Source organism: Sus scrofa, chromosome 14 (assembly GCF_000003025.6).
Source record: "Sus scrofa isolate TJ Tabasco breed Duroc chromosome 14, Sscrofa11.1, whole genome shotgun sequence".
NCBI classification, from domain to species: domain Eukaryota; kingdom Metazoa; phylum Chordata; class Mammalia; order Artiodactyla; family Suidae; genus Sus; species Sus scrofa.
Window position 1 is genome coordinate 70833121 of NC_010456.5, and position 22907 is coordinate 70856027.

At 39.9% G+C, this 22907-nt stretch overlaps 1 protein-coding gene across 7 annotated transcripts in view; it reads right to left on the minus strand.

Annotated features, from left to right (window-relative positions):
- CTNNA3 (catenin alpha 3) overlaps nt 1-22907 on the minus strand; it is a 1779313-nt gene that overhangs the window by 1637890 nt on the left and 118516 nt on the right. For 6 of the 7 annotated variants that reach the window (XM_021074380.1, XM_021074384.1, XM_021074383.1 and 3 more), the window contains one exon: nt 4886-5078. The exons of the other annotated variant lie outside the window; for it this stretch is intronic. In XM_021074380.1, coding sequence (XP_020930039.1) covers nt 4886-5078 — 193 coding nt within the window. The remainder of the gene's footprint in view (nt 1-4885; nt 5079-22907) is intronic. 7 annotated transcript variants of the gene reach the window in all.

Below are 22907 nucleotides of genomic sequence, written 5' to 3' on the forward strand. Positions count from 1 at the left end.
ATGGAAAAAGAAAAAATACATATGCATGTGTGTATGTGGGAGGTATATATAACTTTATCACTTTTTCATACATGAGAAACTAACTACACTGTAAATTATACTTCAATAAAAAGTTAAGTTCTCTTGTGGTGCATCAGGTTAAGGATCCAGAGTTGTCACCATAGCTGTGACACAGGTTGGATCCTTGGTCCAGGAACTTCCAAGCACTTTAAAGAAAAAATAAAATAAAGGGGAAAAAACAATGGGATACTACTACATATACTTGAATTAAAAAACACTGACATTTGTTAACACCAAGTTAATAAGAATGTGGAACAACTGGAAGTTTATACATTAAGAGTGTCAATTAGAAAATCCACTCTAGAAAACTGTTAGGTAATAGCTATTAAAGCTGAGTGTATACCTTTTGACACAGCAGTTTTACTTCTAGGTATAAACCCAACAGAAATGCCTACATTCACACACCAAAAATAATGGACAAATATGTATATAATAACAATATACATAAAAACCAAAAACTGGAAATGACCCAAATCTCTATCAACAGTAGAGTGGATAAATAAGTATGATCTACTCATCAGTGAAAACAAATCAACTATATGGTAAGATCCCACAAACACAACATTGAGCAAAAGAAGCCAGATCCAAAAGATCATACATACTTTATGATCCCACTTACACCAAGTTCACAAAGACCTATGTGATAACCAGGATAATGGTTACCTCGAAGTGAGGGAGTAGTAACTGGTAGGAAGCACAGGGGATGCTTCTAGAGGTCAAATAATGTTCTATTTCTTGATCTGGATGGAGTTTACATTACTGTGTTCACAATGAAAATATATTGAGTTGTTCTTGATAACATATGAACTTTTTGTATATATATCATTCTCAATAAACTACTAAAAAACATTAAATACTGTGTAATCAATCATGTGACTTAGAAGCCATGTCTATTGCAGAGGAGCAGAGGGTACACAAAGGTAGTAAACATGCTATAGGCAAAATAGGTAATCCAGACATTATAAACAATTCTTAGCTAATTTCTAGGTAACTATTAAATGAATATTCTAAAACTATTTAAATAAAATACCAGATGTAATATGTTACCACTGTATAAGTATGGGGGTAAGTTACAAGATCATGAGTGACCATAAATAATTGCTACATGGACCACATTTTGGGGATCTCTACAATTTTATCTTTCGTTCACCATCCTCCCCTAATACTACCCATACTCTATTGTCTACAAGCAAGTTTTTTGGGTTTTTTGCAGGGAAAGTGGGTTGGTTTTCATGGCCACACCCACAGCATATGGAAGTTCCTGGGCTAGGGACTGAATACAAGACACAGCTACAACAATGTTAGATCTTTTAACTAGTGTACTGGGCCAGGGATGGAATTCACACCTCCATAGGAACCCGAGCCGCTGCAGTAGGATTCTTAACTCACTGTACCACAGTGAGAAATCCTACAAGAAAGTTCTTGAGATAACCAAATGCCCACTTTATCACTTTGAGTCTCTAACTAAAGCCACTAAAGGTAGCAAAACAATAAAAGAATCCTGTAGCCAGGCTATATAAATTATACTGTTTTTATTAGAAGAAATTTTCTAAATTACTCTCGAAATTCTTGAAAATAAATCAATAAATATATACATTAAAATATCCTCTACTTCCAATATTTTTTCACTTTTTCAAATACATTCAACTTATTTGCTCATCGTAAGTCCACCACATTATGCCACTAGACAAAGTCCTTAAAAAATAAGAATGAAAGCAGGAAATTTTTTAAATGTGTTTCTAGTATCATACAGAGTTGCTTGGTTCAGAACTCACTCTCCTGTTACTTCAACTTCATCACTGAGCTAAAATTCCTTCCAAATTTTTGAGAACAGTGCTCTCACTGTCACTATCTCTTCTACCCATAGGATAAGCATTGGCCATTCCCCAAATTCCAGAATAATTTGCCATTTCACTGCTTTCCTCCTACACTCAAGCGGTGGTAGTTCAATTTGGCAGTTTGTCAAAAAGATTCAGCATATAAAGCACTTTGTGATCTTTAACCAAATGTGTTTGTTGTGTATACAGCATATGCCATATATATGTATTTCACACATTACAACAGAACACAGAAATATATACTGCATAATCCTAGAATTCAAACAGACTTCTCTTTGAGAACTTTTCTTTAAAATACTTTTATTGAACTAAAAATGTTGGGTGTTTTTAAAGCAAATACCATTTCTTGACCATTATTACAATTATTGTTCCCTTCTAAGAATGACCAACATCTTATTTATTACCAGATTATTTATGGAAACAATGTTGCCAAATAAATCAGAAACAGTACCAGATAGAGTTCATATTCCTTCCCAAGACTCAGCAAAGGAACCGTAACTATGAGAAATAGTTTATCATAAAAGCAAAAATAAAACCATTATAAATTGTAATATAAAATGATAAAATGATGCTTAGATTCTTTTTTTTTTTATTTAATGAACATTTACAGGGTGTCTGCTATGTGTCTGGCATTGCTAATCAAATAGACCTTGTGCTTGCCACCTTCGAGACTTACTGAACAAATAAACCAATGTTTAGTGTATGAGATGCTAAGTCTTATGACAGAGAGATGTTCAGAGTGTGTGGAGACATAGAAAAGGGGTACCTACATCAGCACTGAGGGGTCAATAAACACTTGCTGTGAAAGATGACCTCGGCTGAGTTTTGCTGAGTAAGAATTGGCTGAATGAGAAAGACAGTCCAGGAGTTCCCGTCGTGGCGCAGTGGTTAACGAATCCGACTAGGAACCATGAGGTTGAGGGTTCGGTCCCTGCCCTCGCTCAGTGGGTTAACGATCCGGCGTTGCCGTGAGCTGTGGTGTAGGTTGCAGACGCGGCTCGGATCCTGCGTTGCTGTGGCTCTGGCGTAGGCCAGTGGCTACAGCTCCGATTCGACCCCTAGCCTGGGAACCTCCATATGCCGCGGGAGTGGCCCAAAGAAATAGCAAAAAGACCAAAAAAAATAAATAAATAAAAAGAAAGACAGTCCAGGTAAAGGAAATTTCTAGTAACAGACACAGAGGCATAAAGCATATATGAGTTCTTTGGAGGGGGGCACAATCAGGAAATGAGAAGGAAGAAATCAGTAGAAGTCAAACCATGGAATGCTGTGGGAGCTGGTTTAAAAGTTTGAATTTTGTCCAGAAAGCCAGTCCCCTAATTCTTCAAAAGCTATTAAAAGGATTTTAAGCAGGGAAGTAAAATAACTGTTTCCCTTTTTTTTTTTTTTTTTTTCTCCTCCTTTTGCCCAATACATGCAGAAGGTCCAGGGCCAGGAATCAAACCAAAGCCCACAGCAGCAACCCAACCCACAGCAGTGACAATGCCGATCCTTAACCCACTGTGCCACAAAGGGAACTCCCGAAATTTTCATTTTTAAAAAACGTTTGGATTTGGTATGGGGCAAAGCTAATGCAGTCATCCAGAATTCAAAAGGCAATACTAGGAATGGAGAAGAGAGAACAGATCTGAGATAGAAAACAAAATAGAATTTGTAGAACTTAAAAATTAATTAGAAGAGAGGGTGGAATGAAAACACAGCGTCTAAGCTAAGCTGACTCGGTAACTAAGTGGATGATGGTACCAGAGCAGAGAAGAGAGGACAAAGCGTGGGTCTGAGGTTGTAAGAAATGGGGAGGAATGATGAATTTATTTCATATTATCTGGGGCATTATATATTCTATATATTATCCTAAGAATCCTTCTAATATATAACTGATACATAAAGCATCTAACCAAAAACTCCCCTGTATTTGACCTAAAGTTTATTGTGGCTAGTATAATCACTTCTATTATATAATCAGCAAAAATTTCCTGGTTTTCTTTATGTTAGGGGTGGGGAGAAGGAAATATTTGCATACCCCAAACTTCTTTCACAAAGATAAACACGAAAATTTCTTTTCCTATCCTTTCAAATAGTTCCTAGCAGCAAGCCAATGTATAAAATCACTCCATTAACTAAATACTGAGAAGTTCTTTATTTAAAAAACCCTGCAAATACGACTTATGTTCATTATAAAACTGTTCATCATAAATAAGATATCAAAAGGTAAAATAGACATTTTTATTATGTACTATTAACAACAGCCACACAGTAATTATGCATAATTCATTCTAAAGAATTTTTTATGGTTAGAAAATATCAAACTCCAGAAGAATGAAAAAAAAAATTTTTTTAAAGGTACTTTCGGAGTTACCGTCGCGCAGTGGTTAACGAATCTGACTAGGAACCATGAGGTTGCAGGTTTGATCCCTGGCCTTGCTCAGTGGGTTAACGATCCGGCATTGCCATGAGCTGTGGTGCAGGTTGTAGATGAGGCTTGGATCCCGTGTTGCTGTGGCTCTGGCGTAGGCCGGTGGCTACAGCTCCGATTAGACCCCTAGCCTGGGAACCTCCATATGCCGCAGGAGCGTCCCTAGAAAAGGCAAAGACACACACACAGACAAAAAAAAAAAAAAGGTACTTTCAAGGTGGTCTGGTCTGAAATTTCCATCAATTGTTTACAAGGAACTTTAGAATTTGCTTGTGTATGGGAAAATATGTCCAGCTTCATTAGTCATGTCTCATTTTATGATAAAAAGTCAACATTTCTCTTTGTTTACTACGGATAAACTATGGAAGGAGGGGAAATGAATAACTAAAGGAAGAACCTGAAGTGGGGCTCTGAGTCTCAGAGCTGCCTAATGAACCACTCTGTCTCCCAGAGCTAACTCCTGCACAAAAGTGATAAGCTCAAGTCAAACTACAACACAGCACTCAAATCTATTTCGGTTAACTAACATCCTAAGGATGTACAGTTTACTCCTGACCAGGACTAGAGTACTCACTTTCTTTGCGAACTTCCTGGAGTGCCCCAGTAAGCTCTTCCTTCAAAGCGGTGGCTTCCTGAGCAATCTTCTCTCCCTTGTCTAATAAATTCCAAGTTGCTTCCTCCACAGAAGCTAGAAGAACTCTGGCTCTTTTTGAACGGCCTTTTTTCCTGTTGGAAGGATTCTGGGGACAATTTACAAGTGTAGTAACCTAAAATTGGAAAAATACAAGTCACTTATCAGACAAATTGTGAGAGGAACACAGTCCTGGGATATCATATCCCAGAACAAAAGGAAGTAGTTCATAATAATATGATTCATTCCCAATATGATTGCCACATCCCCAAAAGTCATTGCACCAAGAGCAATGTTATCAGCCATCACTTGAGTTCTCAACTAAAGATAGAAAGGAGGAGAGGGAAGAAGGATGGGAAGAAGGGAGGAGAGGACCACAGAGATTGAATCTCATCAAGTTTACTACTGGAACAATGCAAAGTACAGTATATGCAATACACATATGTTATCTGATACATAAAAATGACTATAGCACATTGTAGCCAGCAATCTATGTTAAGAGAGAGACAAAAATAATAATTAAGTCAATAAGTATTAGTCTGCTTAGGTTAAGAATAGAGATTATTAATGGCGGGTGGGGGGAATAGGTGAGAACCACTCTGAAACATAAAACAGTGGTGACTTCAGGAGGACAAAACCTAAATCCTTACTATGACCTACATCCTGGCCTACTGGTGTCTCCTCCATTCTTCCTCACTCAGCTGGCCTCTCATTCAGGTCCTCCTCAAAGTCCCCTATCACAAGGCCTTTCCTGACTACCCCAGCGCCTACCCTCCCCACCCTCCCACCTTGCCCCCTCAACTACATGTTGTATTTCTTCAAAACATTTTTAAAGCCTGACACTTTTTGTTCATACATGTTTACTGCATCCTTCCAGTATTAAAATGTAAAACCCTATGAAACAGGAAATGTGGGTTTTTTTTTCCCTCCAGCTCTCAGAACAATGCTCAAAATAGTTGTTCAATGATTCCTATACAAATGGCTTAATGAATGGGGTAGTTGAATAGAGGGACTTCTTAAGGTCTACATTTTTAATTGCCTGAATATGTTAATAATGAGAATGTATTACTTTTGTAGATTTGTTTAAAGTAAGAACCAATTCATGATAAGAGTACTGTTTGGAGATGGAAATTAAGCATCTGTATTTGAAAATAAAACCTTATACAAAATTATATTGTGAAAAATATCCTTTTTTTTTTTTTTTTTGTCTTTTTGCTATTTCTTGGGCTGCTCCCGTGGCATATGGAGGTTCCCAGGCTAGGGGTCTAATCGGAGCCATAGCCACCAGCCTACGCCAGAGCCACAGCAACGCGGGATCTGAGCCGCGTCTACAACCTACACCACAGCTCACGGCAATGCCAGATCCTTAACCCATTGAGCAAGGCCAGGGATCGAACCCGCAACCTCATGGTTCCTAGTCAGATTCTTTAACCACTGCACCACAACGGGAACTCCCAAAAAATATCCATTTCTTAATGAACCTTGGATCCCAGGAACAAAATCTGATTAACATTTTCATAAGCAAACCTGGAAGATCCCCACTGTATATAAAGGGAAAGAAACAACAACAACAACAACAACAAAAAAAAAAAAAACCTTGTACTCAGTAATTAAAATAGAAGACGTGAAACTCATTGAAATAGCGGAGGCTTTTAACAATCATGTACCGCATCTTTGATAACAGACTATACATAACTGCAGCTCCTGGAGATTTTGCTTGTTTATTATTTACGGAGCATTAAATATTTGTTTTTTTTTTTTTTTTTTTTTTGGCTCTCTGGGCCCAGTTCTTAGCCAGAAGACAAATAATTTACAAGCTATAGGGAAATATATGGATGAAAATAATTTTTGTCTGCCCTCTATCCCCTTTTCTGTCCAACAGACCCTCTTTATTCTAATATGTTTTATTCCCACATTCACAACCTCAGGTGGTATATTCCTTGCAGCAAGCCTTTAATTCTTTTCTTGGAAAATGAGAATAATCATATCATCCTATAACATTATAGGCAAGTTAAATAATGCAATGTACTTTATTAAGATGCATTAACATGATTCAAAATTGGTTGGCATTTAATGTGTAATTTCCAGTCCATTCCCCACATGGGATTCTTGTCAAAGGTGTTCTCTCTGTGTCTATCCTTGTCCTGCTTTTGTGGAGTTCCCTGAGCTAAACGAGATGAAGTCAATTAACAAAGCACATTCTATGTGCCTTTCAAGCAGTCAAATAGGGCCACATGTCTTGATCATGCATTATACAAAGATAATTTTAAGTCTGATTTACTGCATGAGTTTCACGTATTCCAAAAGGCAAATACCTCCCCGTTATCAGCCTAATTTATAAAATCAAGAATTAAAAGATAGTTGTCCAGATTAAAACAAATTATACCACCTCATTTAAAACCTCTGTGTAAATATGAACAATAAGTATCATTGTCTAAATCTTCCTTCAGAATGTATTCGAAGTGCCACAATTCATGACACTTCCCACTGAACATTCCTCTTATTATTGCTCAGATTCTCCAAGCACCAAATGTTTTCCATAAAATAGCCTGAGCTTTGAAATTAAAATGAGCATTCCAGAAACACTTTGTTCCTTATAATAAATGCCAGAGAAGAAATGTGAAAAGAACAATGTCTAAGCACACTGTGCTTCCACCAAAAAAAAAAAAAAAATTGAATTGCAACTTGGAAGTTAGTTTATATCTAAGTCTTCTTTTTAAAATCCCAGTATAGTTATTTAATATTGATTAAACTAAAATCAGGTGATGCTTTCAATGACAAAGTAAATATGGCTTGATAAGCCTGTAGAGGGATATAATGGACTTCTATCAGTGACTGTAACTCCTCAAAATAGATAATGCTCTCCAAGGGTGGAGGGTGCATTATGTTACTTGAAAAAGTCTCCCAGAAGTTTGTGCTGTGACATAATGGGACTGGTGGTATCTCTGCAGCACTAGGACATTGGTTCAATCCCTGGCCTGGCCCAGTGAGTTGGGGGATTTGGCCATTGCCCCAGCTGCAGCCTGGGTCATGACTATGGCTCAGATCCCTGGCCTGGGAACTCCATATGCTGTGGGGTGGCCTCCCACCAAAAAAAGTCTCCCATCTCTTAAAGGAAAACCAGTAAACAGTAAAATTAATTCTCAATTTATTCTATAAATTTTTCTTTTTCAGTACAAAATTGGTTATATTTTTATAAGGTACACCAAAACTTTTAGTTGAAATTTATAGCAAAGATTATTCTAATGTAGAGTCCAAGCCCTGCTTCTGCAAACTTTTTTTTTTTTTTTTTTTTTAATCACTGGGCATTACTACTCCCTTCTCCCTTTACCAGACTTTAGGGGGATCCCTCTCATCTGGACAATTTCTGACTTCAGATTTGCAGGTCTTAAAAGAACTTGGGTTTACTCCCTTTTCTTCAGTCCGTACCTCTGTGCTAGGCAGAGACACACCTTATCATCGATACAGGAATGAACTCCCCACTGAAGTGATCCTAAGTTAGAGATGTCAGGTAACATAAAGAGAAGAAATTCCCTACTTTATTAATTCTGCATATGTATAATTTCATAAAACCAAATGTACTTTTAATAGTATGTAATATTTATATATTGAAATTTAGAGTACCAAAAAATAACAGTATCTTCTGCTCTTTCCTATTTCAGGTGTGCTTCTCTAGATGTTCCAAGAATAGTGAAAATTAAATTGATACACTCAGGGAGCCAAGTCAACTATTGCTGTATAGATCAACACCAGTGTACAACAGGAACACTGCAGAATATTATGTTGACGTGAGGTTGTGATCTGCTTTCATTTGTTATATCAGAGCAACAATTGCTTTAGTGTCTCAGACACTAGCACTGTAGAAAGTCTTCTTTAATGTTATCTTGGGTAACACATTTGTATTCTACAACCATGTTCTTTCTGAACCTAATTTTTTTATGTTACCATCTTTGTAATATTAAAAGGCCATGTTAACAACCATCTCTTTTCTTCTTTATTAGCTAAAATACTTTGAATTTTAACCTTCCTCCAATAGCTCACAGGAGCCTTCAGGGCTACTTTTGCTTCCTCAAGTTAATTCTAATGTGTGAAATAAAAAGTAAGACATTTAAGCTATGTTAATTAGCCAAAAATTTCAAATAGGATTATGAAAGAAATTAGAAGGGTAGAAAAATAAAATCGTCTATGGATAAACTTTAAAAGTGACTTTTTAAAGTAAAAAGTATCATCTAGTCTTGGGGACAGGGGTCCCTTCTTCAAATTATTGGTAATTTCAACTATTCCTTAGTTCCTACAAAAGCAGCTTTTACTGTGTTCACAAAAGTACTGGGAAAGATTTAGTGTTGAGAACCCAGAAAATACATATCCTTCAATTAACATTCAACACTTGCCCAAAACCAAATACAATCTTCTTTTAGTTCCTTTTAAGCCAACAAAGATTTATTGAGCAAAACAATACCTTACCCATTTAGAAAATAAAGATAAGTAACCTTCAATATGTGATAAGAAAGATACACAACTAGTTGCAATATAAAAGGCAGAATAACTACTTAGATTTATAGGTAAAAAGAAAGGGTTGAAGAGATTACAAACATTCACGAAGATTAAGCAGAGCTTCCAAAAAGAGCTAGATAGTTTCCTATGAGAGAGAGGGGGAAGGAGAGCCAGCCAAAGGGAGCCATGTGCCAAGGGGCAGACATGGAAATTATTTTTGTCTGAGAGTAGCAGATAGTGAAGTTGGGCAGACTGTGGGTAAAAACAAGAAACTAGGTGAGAAATAGGCTAGGAAGTAGGCTATGGCATAAACTACAAAAAGTGTTAAAAGCCAAGGAAAGAGTAATATTCAACTTAAAAGGCGATTGACATTTGACATAGCATACCCAAAGTGGAAGCCTTCTTCCACCCACCTGCCTTTCTTCCACCAGTGTTTTTTTTTGGGGAGGGGGGAGAGCGGGGGGAGTCTCTTTTTTGTCTTTTTTACTTTTTCTAGGGCCACACCCATAAGGAGGTTCCCAGGCTAGGGGTCTAATGGGAGCTGTAGTCGCCAGTCTACACCAGAGCCACAGCAACTCAGGATCCAAGCCGCATCTGCAACCTACACCACAGCTCACAGCAATGCCAGATCTTTAACCCACTGAGCGAGGCCAGGGATCAAACCCACAACCTCATGGTTCCTAGTTGGATTTGTTAACCACTGAGCCACGAAGGGAACCCCTCCACCAAATGTTTCTTAGAAACTGACACCTCTAGCCTGAGGCAGAAACCTAGAGGTCAGCCTCTAGCCTGAGGCTACTCCCTCTCACTCATCCTCCTCTCCAGGTTCTTCACATCATCTCTTTAAAAGTCTTCCTTTCTGGGAGTTCCTGTTGAGGCTCAGCAGGTTAAGAACCCGACTAGTATTCATGAGGACATGGATTCAATCCCTGGGCTTGCTCAATGTGTTAAGGATCCGGTGTTGGTGGGAGCTGTGGTGTAGGTTGAAAACACAGCTGGGATCCAGTGTTGCTATGGCTGTGGATGTGGCCAGCAGCTGCAGCTGAGATTTGACCCCTAGCCTGGGAACTTCCATATGACAGCACGTACGGTCATAAAAAAGAAAAAAAAGGAATCCCTAATGCAAAACATTCTGTCGTTTTCTATGTCTAGTGTCATGAAAAACATTTTTGTAAATTCTGAACAAATAAGTCTCCATTTGTAAAGTTTATTTGCTTCCTGATCAGTTCAGTGTGATCAGTTATCAAGTATATACTTATGTTTGGTCTTTTTTCACCAAAAAAAAAAAAAAAAAAAAAAAAAAAAGCTACATAGTTTGTTTTCAAACTCTAAGTAAAAAGAACAGGCACACAATTTTTATTACTGATTTCCATATAAAAATGAAAGGATTAAAAAATCCTTTTAGGAGTTCCTGTTGTGGTGCAGCAGAAACAAATCCAGCTAGTATCCACGAGGATGCAGGTTCAATCCCTGGCCTCAGTCAGTGGGTCAGGGATCTGGCACTGCTGTAAGCTGTGGTGTAGGTCACTGACACAGCTCAGATACTGTGTTGCTGTGGCATTTGCCAGCAGCTATAGCTCCAATTCCACCCCTAGCCTGGGAACTTCCATATGCTGCGGTGTGGTCCTAAAAAGCAAAATTTTTAAAAAATCCTTTTTAGGAGATTCCGACATGGCACAATGGGATCAGCAGCATCTTGGGAGCGCTGGTACACACATTTGATCCCTCCACCTGGCACAGTGGGTTAAGGATCTGGTATTGCCACAGCTGCAGCTTAGGTCACAACTACAGCTCAGATTTGATCTCTTGCCCAAGAACACCATATGATGAGGGGTGGCCAAAAAAAAAAAAAAAAATCCTTTTATTAGGGGCTGCCATAACAAAATACCACAGATTGAGTGACTCAACCAACAGAAGTTTATTTTCTCACAGTTCTGGAGGTAGTATCAAAGCACCAGCAGGGCTGGTTTCTTACACCTCTCTCATTGGCTTGCAGACAGTCACCTTCTCACTATGACATTCTTTTCTCTGTATCCACACATCCCTGGTGCCTTGTATGTCCTAATCTCCTCATATAAGGACACTAGTAATATTGGATTAGGGCCCACCCTAAAAACCCCATTTCAACTCAGTATATCTCTTAAGACCCGATCTCTAAATGCAGTCACATTCTGAGGTCCTGAGGGATAGGGCTTCACATATGAATGCAGGAGGAACACAATGTAGTCTACAACAATCCTCATTACAAACGACACAAAAAGTGTGAAACTATCATCATTTTTTCAATAAAATTTAGGGTTTTGTTAGATTACCAACCACTGCTAGCTGGAGCTATTATGTGGAGCTATTAAGGGATGATAACAAAGCACATGGAGATCCCTCTCCAATTCCACCAGCCCTCTGGGCCACACAGATGGCATGACAGAGCAAAGAGATTTACATGTAAAACATGTAAGCAGCTGGAGTTCCCTCATGGAGCAACTGGTTAAGGACCTGGTGTTGTCACTGCAGCAGCTCAGGTGGCTGCTGTGGCATAGATTTGATCCCTAGCTCAGGAACTCCCATATGCCTCAGGTGCAGAAAAAATATATATACACAAAACAGCTGTACCTAAATGTCCTAATCCAGGAAATACACTTATTTCTGGAAAAAATACAAACACATCTAGGAAAAGATCATGTGCTGAGACTAGTATCAAATATTAGGTTCTTTTCTTTCAGTTTTTACTTAGCTACTTACAACCCAAAATCAAACAACCAAAAAAAAAAAAAGAAAGAAAGAAAGAAAACCCAGTTTGAACTCCACCATTTGTTTATTCAATAAGTATTGATGGTGCACCTGCACTGTGCCAAGAGGATATGGCAGTGAGCCTTCTACTCAAGGGAGGTAGAAAACAAAAACATAAATAATTATATAGCATAATAGTCATTATTGGCATGTGCTACGAAGAAAGTGAACAAGGGTATGGTTTTAGATGAGAGATGGGAACGGACAAGTTTAGCTTTGCTATCAGAGAAGGCCTACCTGATTAGGTAACAAGGACCCCCAAGGAAGTAGAGAAATCAGACATTCGATATCTGGGGGAAAATATTCCAAACAAAAGAAACAGAAAGAACAAAATCTCCGTAATCTACTTTGGATGGTTATGTTCCAGGAGCATCAAGAGGGCTAGAATGAGAGAAGAGTGTAAGAGATGAGGTCAGGCTGGCACCTAGGCATCAAATCGTGCAGGCCTTGTAAATGGCCACCAACAGTCCCCATTCTGTTCTTGTGGTTGGGAGCTACTGAAAATTTTTGAACAGGGAAGTAGCATGATCTGACCTAAAATGTGAAAGGTTCATTCTGGCTGCTTTTGAGAGAATAGACTGCAGACTGGGAAGGGACTGGGGAGAGGGGTGAGGAAAAGAAAAATGAAAAGTAGTTAGGAAGCTACTATAATAGCCTAAGTGGAGACCACACTGGCTTGTTCCAGGGAGCAGTGGGGAGTTATTGAGAAGCAGCAGAATTCTGGTCATTCTGGTGAGTCAACAGGGTTTTGTTGATAGACTGCATATGGTTTATGAAAGAAAGGAGTCAAGAATGATTTGGTGACATATGGCCTGAGCAGCTGGGTAGAGAAGTAAAAAATAAATAAATAAATTTTTTGTTTTTGTTTTCTAGGGCCACACCCATGGCATATGGAGTTTCCCAGGCTAGGGGTTGAATCAGAGCTATAGCTGCCAGCCTAGGCCACAGCCACAGCAATGCAGGATCTGAGCCATGTCTGCAACCTACACCTCAGCTCACAGCAATGCCAGATCCTTAACCCACTGGTGAGGCCAAGGATTGAACCCGCAACCTCAAGGTTCCTAGTTGGATTAATTTCCTCTGTGCCATGACAGGAACTCCAGAGAGGTAATATTGACTTAAAAAGAAATGAGTAGGAAGAAGACTCAAGTGTTGCACTTTAGACGTTTTAAGTTTGCCTATTAGAATCACTAAGGTGGAGACCAGTATACAATCCTGGAGTCGAAAGTGGTAAAGCCTGGAGGTTTGTTTCTTATAACTTACACTTTCATTTTCATTACTCACATACCGATGGTTTTGCTGGTCTTACTGAAAATATCCCAGCTATTTAAGAATACTATCCAAAACCATGAGATGGATGAGAGCTCCTAAAAACAAGGTACGGCTAAAGGCTAGAGAAGTTACAGGACTGAGCTTTGGGCACTCCGAACTAGAGGTACTTATTTCTCAGGAAACCCAAACATGAACCCTATTAATCCTAGAATATGTGGCTTTTGCCATTTTAAACTAACTATTTAGAAAAATGCTTGTTTTATACAGAGCAGTAATTCAGAAACAAATTCAGCCTCAGTAAAAAAAAAAAAAAGTTACATTAATTATAGTCTCCTTCTCACCAAAGAAATGTTTTCAAAAATGAGAAGAAAAATTATCAAGATACTGAATTAAGCAAACTAAGGATAAATTATATTAATGCTGCTATTTACACACAAGTCAAGCATTAATTATTCTGGTGAATCAATAACCAATAGTTAACTATAGAACCGATTCAAAGAAATGCTGAGAAAGAAAAAGCAAAAGCGAATTTTTTCCATCAATAATCACTGACTGCTTGAAGGAAACAAAATAAGAAGTGAAAAATCCAATCCGGCCAAAGTTATCTGCCTCCAAAATAAAAAAGATGGTTTGACCTCGCATGTTGTGGTTTAGACATGTTCAGAGTCCCTTAGCCAATCCAGCCCAGCATTCCACTTCTAGCAGTGATTGATGTAGGATATGGTCACAACACCTAATTGGTGTGTTCCAACTTTGTTTAAAAATTATCTATAACCCTATTAACCATAAAATTGAATAAACTAAGCCAATGTGCTTTGCCAACACAAACTTGTGAAGCTTTACCTGAATTTTACTCCTACTGTCTGCTGCCAGATTCCTTTTTTTTCCCCATTTACTCTAGGCTGTTGCATCTACTCCCATTCTCTTCTAACACAAAACTTTTTATTAAAGATGTCCAGGGAAAAAAATTACCAAAAAAAATCACCTATTTCATATATAAATGAGATAATAAACATTAAGCAAGAAAGACCAAAGGAAAAAAGATTAGATTTGTAGGGCTCTAAAATCAAGATTTTATATCAACACCATGTGATTGGAATACAGGCCCTAAGGCATTCCCATCAGTGGCATAGTGGAAATGAATACAACCCGTCAGCAATTTAAAGGTTGATGATCAGTTTAAAATTGATTACATCATGTCCACTTCATTTCTCAGGATTGTCTCTTAAGTTGACAAAGGTATTTTTGCCTCATTTTTTGTAAAAATTAATTATCAGTCACAAATCTTGAATCCTTTCAGCCAGTGCTTTATTTTGACGTCCTCAAGTTCCTTCTTCAAAAGATCAGGATGTGTTTATAAACCTGTACTCCTAAAACACCATCAATTATAATATATACAACTAATTTAACCACTATTTTTCAAAATGCAAGTGTGGATAATATTTGGTCAATATTGAACCTACCAAACCCAAGGCTGAGCCATGAAGCCTATTATCCCAAGGAAGGAGAGAGCAGAGAAAAAAAAGATACCATCTTTGAGTTTCAACGCTCACTTTCCTGACGTCTTAGGCAAACATAGCTGTAAAAGTCATTAAAGAAAGATAATCATTTTCTAAATTGTTTAACCCCCATTAGCAACAGCTAGATCTGATCAACTAGATCACCTGGTCATCTGAAGAAGATCTGACAGATAGGAAAAAGAAGTAGGGAAGCTCTCCTTACCTCACCCCAAGGGTCTTTTGGAAGAAGGAGCTGACAAGTATGAGAAACAAGCAAAATACATTTCCTTATTCCCCCTCTCTGAACTCACCCAGACTGGGACCTGTGATAGCATGATTAAGAGGAAACACAAAGCAGAGGGACTTTGGCTCCATTTATCTTTGGGACTTAAAGAAAACTGCTTCATGAGCTTCCCTGAACAAACTTTGGGGTGGTCATAGTATAATCTTGGCATCACAGTGTAAATAGATAAAAGCAAGGCCAGCTTAGCTTTCCAAGCCACTCTTGATTTCTATGAGGTAGGGACAAGACCCAGATCATCCCAGATACCCTGAAGAATAAGCAAAGTGTGACTGTGTTGAAGATTTGTAGGCCTGCCCAAGCCTACCATGGTGAGGACCAAGAAAATCCTACAGCAGAGACTGAGAGGTAGACAGGTGATGCCAGACGCTAATGGAAGATATAGCTCAAACTTAGGGGCCTGAAGCACCATCAGGGGCCAAGGTGAGGCGAAGGCATCCTGGGAGAACCATGGGTCCTAACCAAGCTGAAAGAGAGCAGTCCACAAATTTTATCAGCTATTGACAACATCAGAAAACACACAGTGCTACCCAGAGGATGGCCACATGGCACTAGTCACCCACCAAGAGAGTATCCAAGATCAGCCACCCTGAAGCAGTAGGCCCTAAGTGTCCAAAGGTTATCACAGAGACCCAAAGGCCCCATCTCCCACCCCCAAGAGGTCACAGAAACTATACCCCCCCACTGCTCCAACCACATATTCTGATCATTTTATCCAAAGAACTGAGTAGATACCAAAAAGGACAGATAGTCATTGCTGAAACACACCAGTTTACCAAACTTACTGGCTGAAATATAAGGTCCAGTCAATTGAGTTGACCCAATCCAGTTCAGATTGGGAGATTTATCTCTATCTCAAGGGGATGAGAGTTTATGAGGAAGGTCAGATAATTTATAAAAGGACAGAGAATCTAAAATGTACTGTAGATAAATTTGTGATCCCATGCAAGTATCAAAAAGGAAGATTACATTAAATGTTCATATATCCTTGTTCAATGCATTCTAATTTCAGAAGTACTTAAAAAAAAAGGTGGAGAATGTGGAAAATTGTCTAAATCGAAGAACTGCAGTACCTTGTAAATCACCAAGAATGTAAATTGTTTCCTAAAACAATCATCTGAAAATCACAAACCACATTTACTAAGTCTTAATTTATAAAATATTCATTACATTTATAAAACATTCATTACTGTAATTTACATACATATAAATATAGATACACACACACACACAAAATTGACCCTTAAAACATGGGTTTGAACTATGAAAGTCCGCTTATACCCAGATTTGTTTCAATAGTAAGTACTAGAGTATTACACCATCTGAGGCTCGTTGAATTTTACAGATACAGAACGGAAGAATACAGAGGAACCTCAGATGCAGAGAGCCAACTCTAGTTAACATGCATATTTTTGATTGAGCAGAGAATCTGCACCCCTACATTGTTTAAGAGTCAACTGTATATCCCCACATCAGCTCCAAGGTTAAGCAACTTCCCAGAGATTGAAAAAATACATATATGTCTAGATTATAACAAACTGTGTCCTGGTTCCAAACACCCTTAAGGGAGAAGCACTAGCTCCTGAAAATATCGTTTCTCAGGCAGTGCTTCCTAATGCCCCAAACCCATTTTTGAGTAAAATAGAACTCTGGTAGGAGAGGAACCAAAGCCTTGGAGAAGGAAGGGAGTGAGAGTGGCAAGGCCTAAGTCAAGGTGTGGAAGAAGCAGATTCTCCTCAGGAGAAATGCAGCAGGAGCACAACAGGACAATCACTCTTGAGCATCCCCTTCAAGGACTCAGTTACAGAGCAGTGATAGGAGTATCAGCTCAGAAATTCCTGAGGATTTCACCATGCAAGCACCAGCAAGCAGCTAAATATGTAGGGCAGTGGTTTTCAACTCTGGCAACCCAAGGTTGCACTTTAAAAGTTGAAATTTACAGTTTCCGACATCAGCTTCTCAAACTTTTTTGTTTTTTGTCTTTTTTTAGGGTCACACCTGGTGCATATAGAAGTTCCCAGGGTAGCGGTCCAATTGGAGCTGCAGCTGCCAGCCTATGCCACAGCCACAGTCACACCAGACCCAAGCCGTGTCTGTGACCTACACCACAGCTCATGGCAACAGTGGATCTTTGCTGGGTTCACTAAATGAGGCCATGGATTGAACCTATGTTGTCATGGATACCAGTCAGGTTCATTACCACTGAGCCACAACGGAAACTCCCTCAAACTTGAAAGTGATACAAATCACCTGGGATGTTATTACACTGCAGATTTTGATTCATTGGGTCTGGGTTGGGGCCTGAGGGTCTTCATTTTTTTTTTTTTTTTTTAGGAGTTCCCAAATGAGCCTAATGCTAGCCATCCATGTACAACATCTTGGTGGCAACAAGGTCCTACTCTAGTGGCTGTACAAGAGAATCACATAGGAGGCTTTTAAAAAATACTGTTAATACGGGTCCTACGCCAGAGATTCTGATTTAATTGGTCTTAGCTGGGAGTGGTGAGGATTGGTTATCAGATGTTTCTAAGTTCCTCAAGTGATGCCCTTTGGCAGCTAAGGTTGAGAGGCAGGAGAAGCACAGGCTTGGAGAGGGAAGATATAGTTGATTGGTATAGGTAACTGTAAATATAAACTTCTTCAAGTAATGGAACACCACGCCATCATTTTAGACTTGTGCTTTATAAATCTCTTTCCTCAGTTCCACTTCCTTCACCTCAAGCTGAGTCCAACAAGGCATGTCAAGGGTACTCAAAAATCCTCGAGTCCACCATACCCTAATATATATGCGAGTCCTTAGCTTTATCTAGTAGTGGATTGCTCTATACATACTGCAAAACATGGATCCAAGACCTCTTAGATGCAGCAGTCTTTCTAGAGCTGCTGCTAATAGCCTTCCTGGGACCTAGGAGAATTAACTGAGCATGTTACAGAGTTGATGAAGGAGGCTATCCACAGGAATTCTTTATAAACTTACTCCAGATGGACACTACCCAACCCCGTTAAAAAAACAAAGAAGGGGCACATTCTGGGCAAGCCTTGCATCAAGAGGCAGAACCATGCTTACCACTGGCCACGACGTGAGAATGGCCAGTACGGCCGTTCTCACACTGCAATGACCTGGGAGCTTTTAAAATTTCTGCCTGGGAGTTCCCACCATGGCTCAGTGGTTAGCGAATCCGACTAGGAACCATGAGGTTGCGGGTTCGATCCCTGGCCTTGCTCAGTGGGTTAAGGATCCGGCATTGCCGTGAGCTGTGGTGTAGGTTGCAGACGCAGCTCGGATCTCACGTTGCTATGGCTGTGGTGTAGGCCGGTGGCTACAGCTCCGATTAGACCCCTAAGCTTGGGAACCTCCATATGCCGCAGGAGCAGCCCTAGAAAAGGCAGAAAGACCAAAAAAAAAAAAAAAAAAAAAAAATCTGCCTGGTCCTACTCCCAAAGACCCTGGTTTCCTGGGTGGCCTGAGCATTGGGATATTTAAAAGCCCCCCCAGGTGATTTTTATGTACAGCCAGGGTTAAAAATCACTGGGCTAACAGGATCTCAACATTAAGAGGAATTTTTTGAATTGCCTGGTTAGCACTCTCCCCCCAAAATGAGGCTTTTCTATCTCTCACAGGGCCTGGCCACAAACTACTCCATCATAATTTATCTCACAAGGGTTCCTAGGTATAGGTTATTGGCCATTTCTTACCCTTCCTTAACCAATATGAATACAGGCATCTCCATGAAAAAAAAAATGGTCAGTCTTTTATAACTGAATTCCTTTGTTGTACAGTGGAAATTATCACAACATTGTAAATCAGCTATACTTCAATATAACGTAGAAAGAAAACGGTCAGTCTAAAGCAGGGGTCTGCAAATTAAGCACACAGAGCTAAATCTTGCCCATTGCCTGTTTCGGTACAAGTCTTAATGCAACACAGCCAAACCCATTTGTTTATATGTTGCCCTGTGCTGCTTTCAAATTACAGCAGCAGAGTAGTTACAGCAGAGACCCTATGGCTGCTGTTTGGTTACACCCTGCAGCCCCATTAGCCTTGCGATTGCCCATTCTCAAGACCAAAGAAAGAGCCCAGAGACAGTGACAGACATCAACGTATTTGGATGGATGAATCTTACTTGAAGCATCCTGGAGAAACACCCCACCGAGTGCAACAGACGGTAAGCAGAACGTAGAGACAGTCTTTGCTCCTCAAGGGAGGAGGCAGCTATTTATAGGGGGAACCGATATCAGATAGAATTGTCAATTACCAGGGGCAAATTCGGCCCTATAATTAAGAGGATTGGAGAGTCATGTGCATGAAGCAGGGCCCTGTTGAGCAGGGGATCTACAGAGAGCAAGAGAAGAGTGACTTTGAATGTCCTAATCAAACAGCCATCAAAGCTGAAACTATTTACTATCTGGACTTAGGCACAGAAAAAGTTTGCCAAAGCATCCCTGGTCTAGAGTTACAGAGTTGCCAAGCTGCAGCAAAATCTCCTGGGACGAGCTAAGTGTTCTAAAGTTTAGACCAGAGGGTCCATGAAGGGTAGAATCATACCTCGAGCAGAGAACATGTCCACATCTGGGGGGCATGGGGATGGGAGGGTAGATAAAGACACTTCTTTCAGCCTGCTGAACCACAATTGCTCCCACCAATCTAGCATGTTTCCACCAAAATGACAAGTGGATCTGACCTATCAGTCTATACCACCTGGCTGCCTACAGAATCCGTTTATAAGAGAAAGATCTTGTTCCACAGCTAACTTGGACATGGCTGTGGAATTTGTCTGAATTTGTGGAGCAAAAGATTGAAAGAAAAAATATCAGCAGAAGTGACGTGAACCAGGGGCGATCAGAGAACGCAGACAACAGGGCAACAGCACTGGAGAAAAGAGAAAGAGGAGTTCCCGTCATGGCGCAGTGGTTAACGAATCCGACTAGGAACCATGAGGTTGCGGGTTCGGTCCCTGCCCTCGCTCAGTGGGTTAACGATCCGGCGTTGCCGTGAGCTGTGGTGTAGGTTGCAGACGCGGCTCGGATCCTGCGTTGCTGTGGCTCTGGTGTAGGCTGGTGGCTGCAGCTCCGATTCGACCCCTAGCCTGGGAACCTCCATATGCCGCGGGAGCGGCCCAAGAAATAGCAAAAAGACAAAAAAAAAAAAAAAAAAAAAAAAAAGAAAGGAGAAAGAAAATGAGAGTCTGGTAGAGTCAAAGTATAGGCAGCAAGCTGAGAAAAGGTAAAGCATTTCACGGACTGACATCTGCCCATGCTAAGCTCAAAGCTACCAGGTTGAGGGTGGGGGGGAGAAGCTTATGCTGACTAATAAAAAGTTGATCAGATATTCTTAAATTTGACCGAATGAGTATGATAGAGTATATAAAAGCCATCCCTAAGGGACTCTCAGAAATAAGTGTGAAACACTTATTGAAGTGGAAACTGCAAAAAGGCTAAGACTTCCTACAAGATTTAGAGGTGAGAGCCAGAGGAATAATGTTTATTACTATTGATAATAACCATCATGGTATAGATATCATGCACACTTCCATGGGACTTGTGCTATTTTAATCAGATAGCTACCAGTTTTTCTTATTTTAATTTAGGAAGTGGCTTCCTTTTTCTCAACTATTTGCTTCTCAAGAAATACTACAGCCTAACAACTTTCCCATGGGAGCAGTTTTCTGGCAGAAAAAGAATGCATAAATTGAAGAATCCACTTTATTAGAATCAACTCAACTATACTGAATCACCTTAAACTTTAAAATATCATTGAGGAAGAATTAAGCTTATTTCTTCATCCTACCATAAAAATAGCATCCTTATATTTATTAAGCCTTGGGCCTATAAGTGTTTAAAAGACATTTAATTTACTAACTTTCAAGGTTACTTGTTTAGATTAGAGTCAAAACCCCAAAACTTGCTTATAAAGTAATCTCCAAGGACAGTATACAAGTGCAGACTTGTCTTTGAGATTTAATTCTATTGATAGAATAATCAGCAAGGCTTCACCAAAAAAAAGAAGCTTGGAGATAAAACCAAGGAAACATAAGTAAATAGCCTCATGCTCATTCAAAATAACCTATAGTGGAGTTCCCATCGTGGCACAGTGGAAACGAACCCCACTAGGAACCATGAGGTTGCGGGTTTGATCCCTGGCCTCGCTCAGCAAGTCAAGGATCTGGCATTGCCGTGAGCTGTGGTGTAAGTCACAGACACGGCTTGGATCTGGCATTGCTATGGCTGTGGCATAGACCGGCAGCTACAGATTTGATTCAACCCCTAGCCTGGGAACCTCCATAGGCTGCAGGTGCAGCCCAAAAGAGACACAAAAAAGATTAAAAAAAAAAAAAAAACCTACAAAATAACCTATAGTAATGACAGAAAACAACCACAAACAAATGAAACTTGAATTCTTTTCTGAAAACCACCAAGGAAATTACATTCTAAGAGGCTAAGAAGCCCAAGCAGGTCCTCTCCTTGCTACCTGGAAGTCAATCAGATCTGTCTGTAGAACAGTAGAAATGAATCTTTTGGACACTAGACATCTCTTTTTTTCCCTTGGCTAAAAAAGAGAAAGGAATTAGGAGTTCCCATTGTGGATCAGTGGTAATGAACCCAACTAGTATCCATGAGGATGCAGGTTCAATCCCTAGCCTCGCTCAGTGGGTCAGATCCTGAATTGCGGTGAGCTGTGGTGTAGGTCACAGAGGAGGCTCGGATCCTGCATTGCTGTGGCTGTGGTGTAGGCCAGAAGCTGTAGCTCCAATTTGACCCCTGGCCTGGGAACTTCCATATGCTGCACCTAAGACCCTAAAAAAGCAAAAAAAAAAGAGAGAGAGAGAAAGAAATTATGTTGAGAGTGGGGTACAGCAGAGAGGTTCTACATAGGATCCGAGAAGAAAAAATATTTGGTGCTTAGAGAAGTAAGGATTAACTATTTTCCATCCAGAGATTTGGAAAAGGGGAAGTGAGAGATTAGGGGGAAAGTCTCAACTTTAGGGGTTGTTCTCACAAGGAATCTTTTTTTTTCTTTTTGTCTTTTTGTCTTTTTAGGGCCACACCCATGGCGTATGAAGGTTCCCAGTCTAGGGGTTTAATCCGATCTGTAGCCGCCCGCCTACGCCAGAGCCACAGCAACACCAGATCCAAGCCACGTCTGCGATCTACACCACAGCTCACAGCAACGCCGGATCCTTAACCCACTGAGCAAGGCTAGGTATCAAACCCGCAACCTCTTGATTCCTAGTCGGATTCGTTTCCGCTGCGCCACAATGGGAACTCCTCATAAGGAACCTTATATAATTCTAGTTACATGATTCATCCATGTGACAGAGTGACGCACAGTTAGGAATAGAGGTATTCTCCCCTCTTCTGAAGGAGCCCACTGTCATTCTGCTACCTTGAGGATTAGCAGCTTTAGAGGCATTGGGACCTTGACATGTCCATTCCCAGTCTCAAAATGGGCATTACTGGCAATTACCATCCACCAACAATAAGACAAAACCAGAAAAACATGGCGGATAGACTGGTTTGGGAGCTTTGGTGAGTCATACATCAAGACTCCAAAATATGGAGATGAAGGAAAGAGCAGAAGAGAAGCTTTGCAGGAAAATCTCCATTCTAGCAT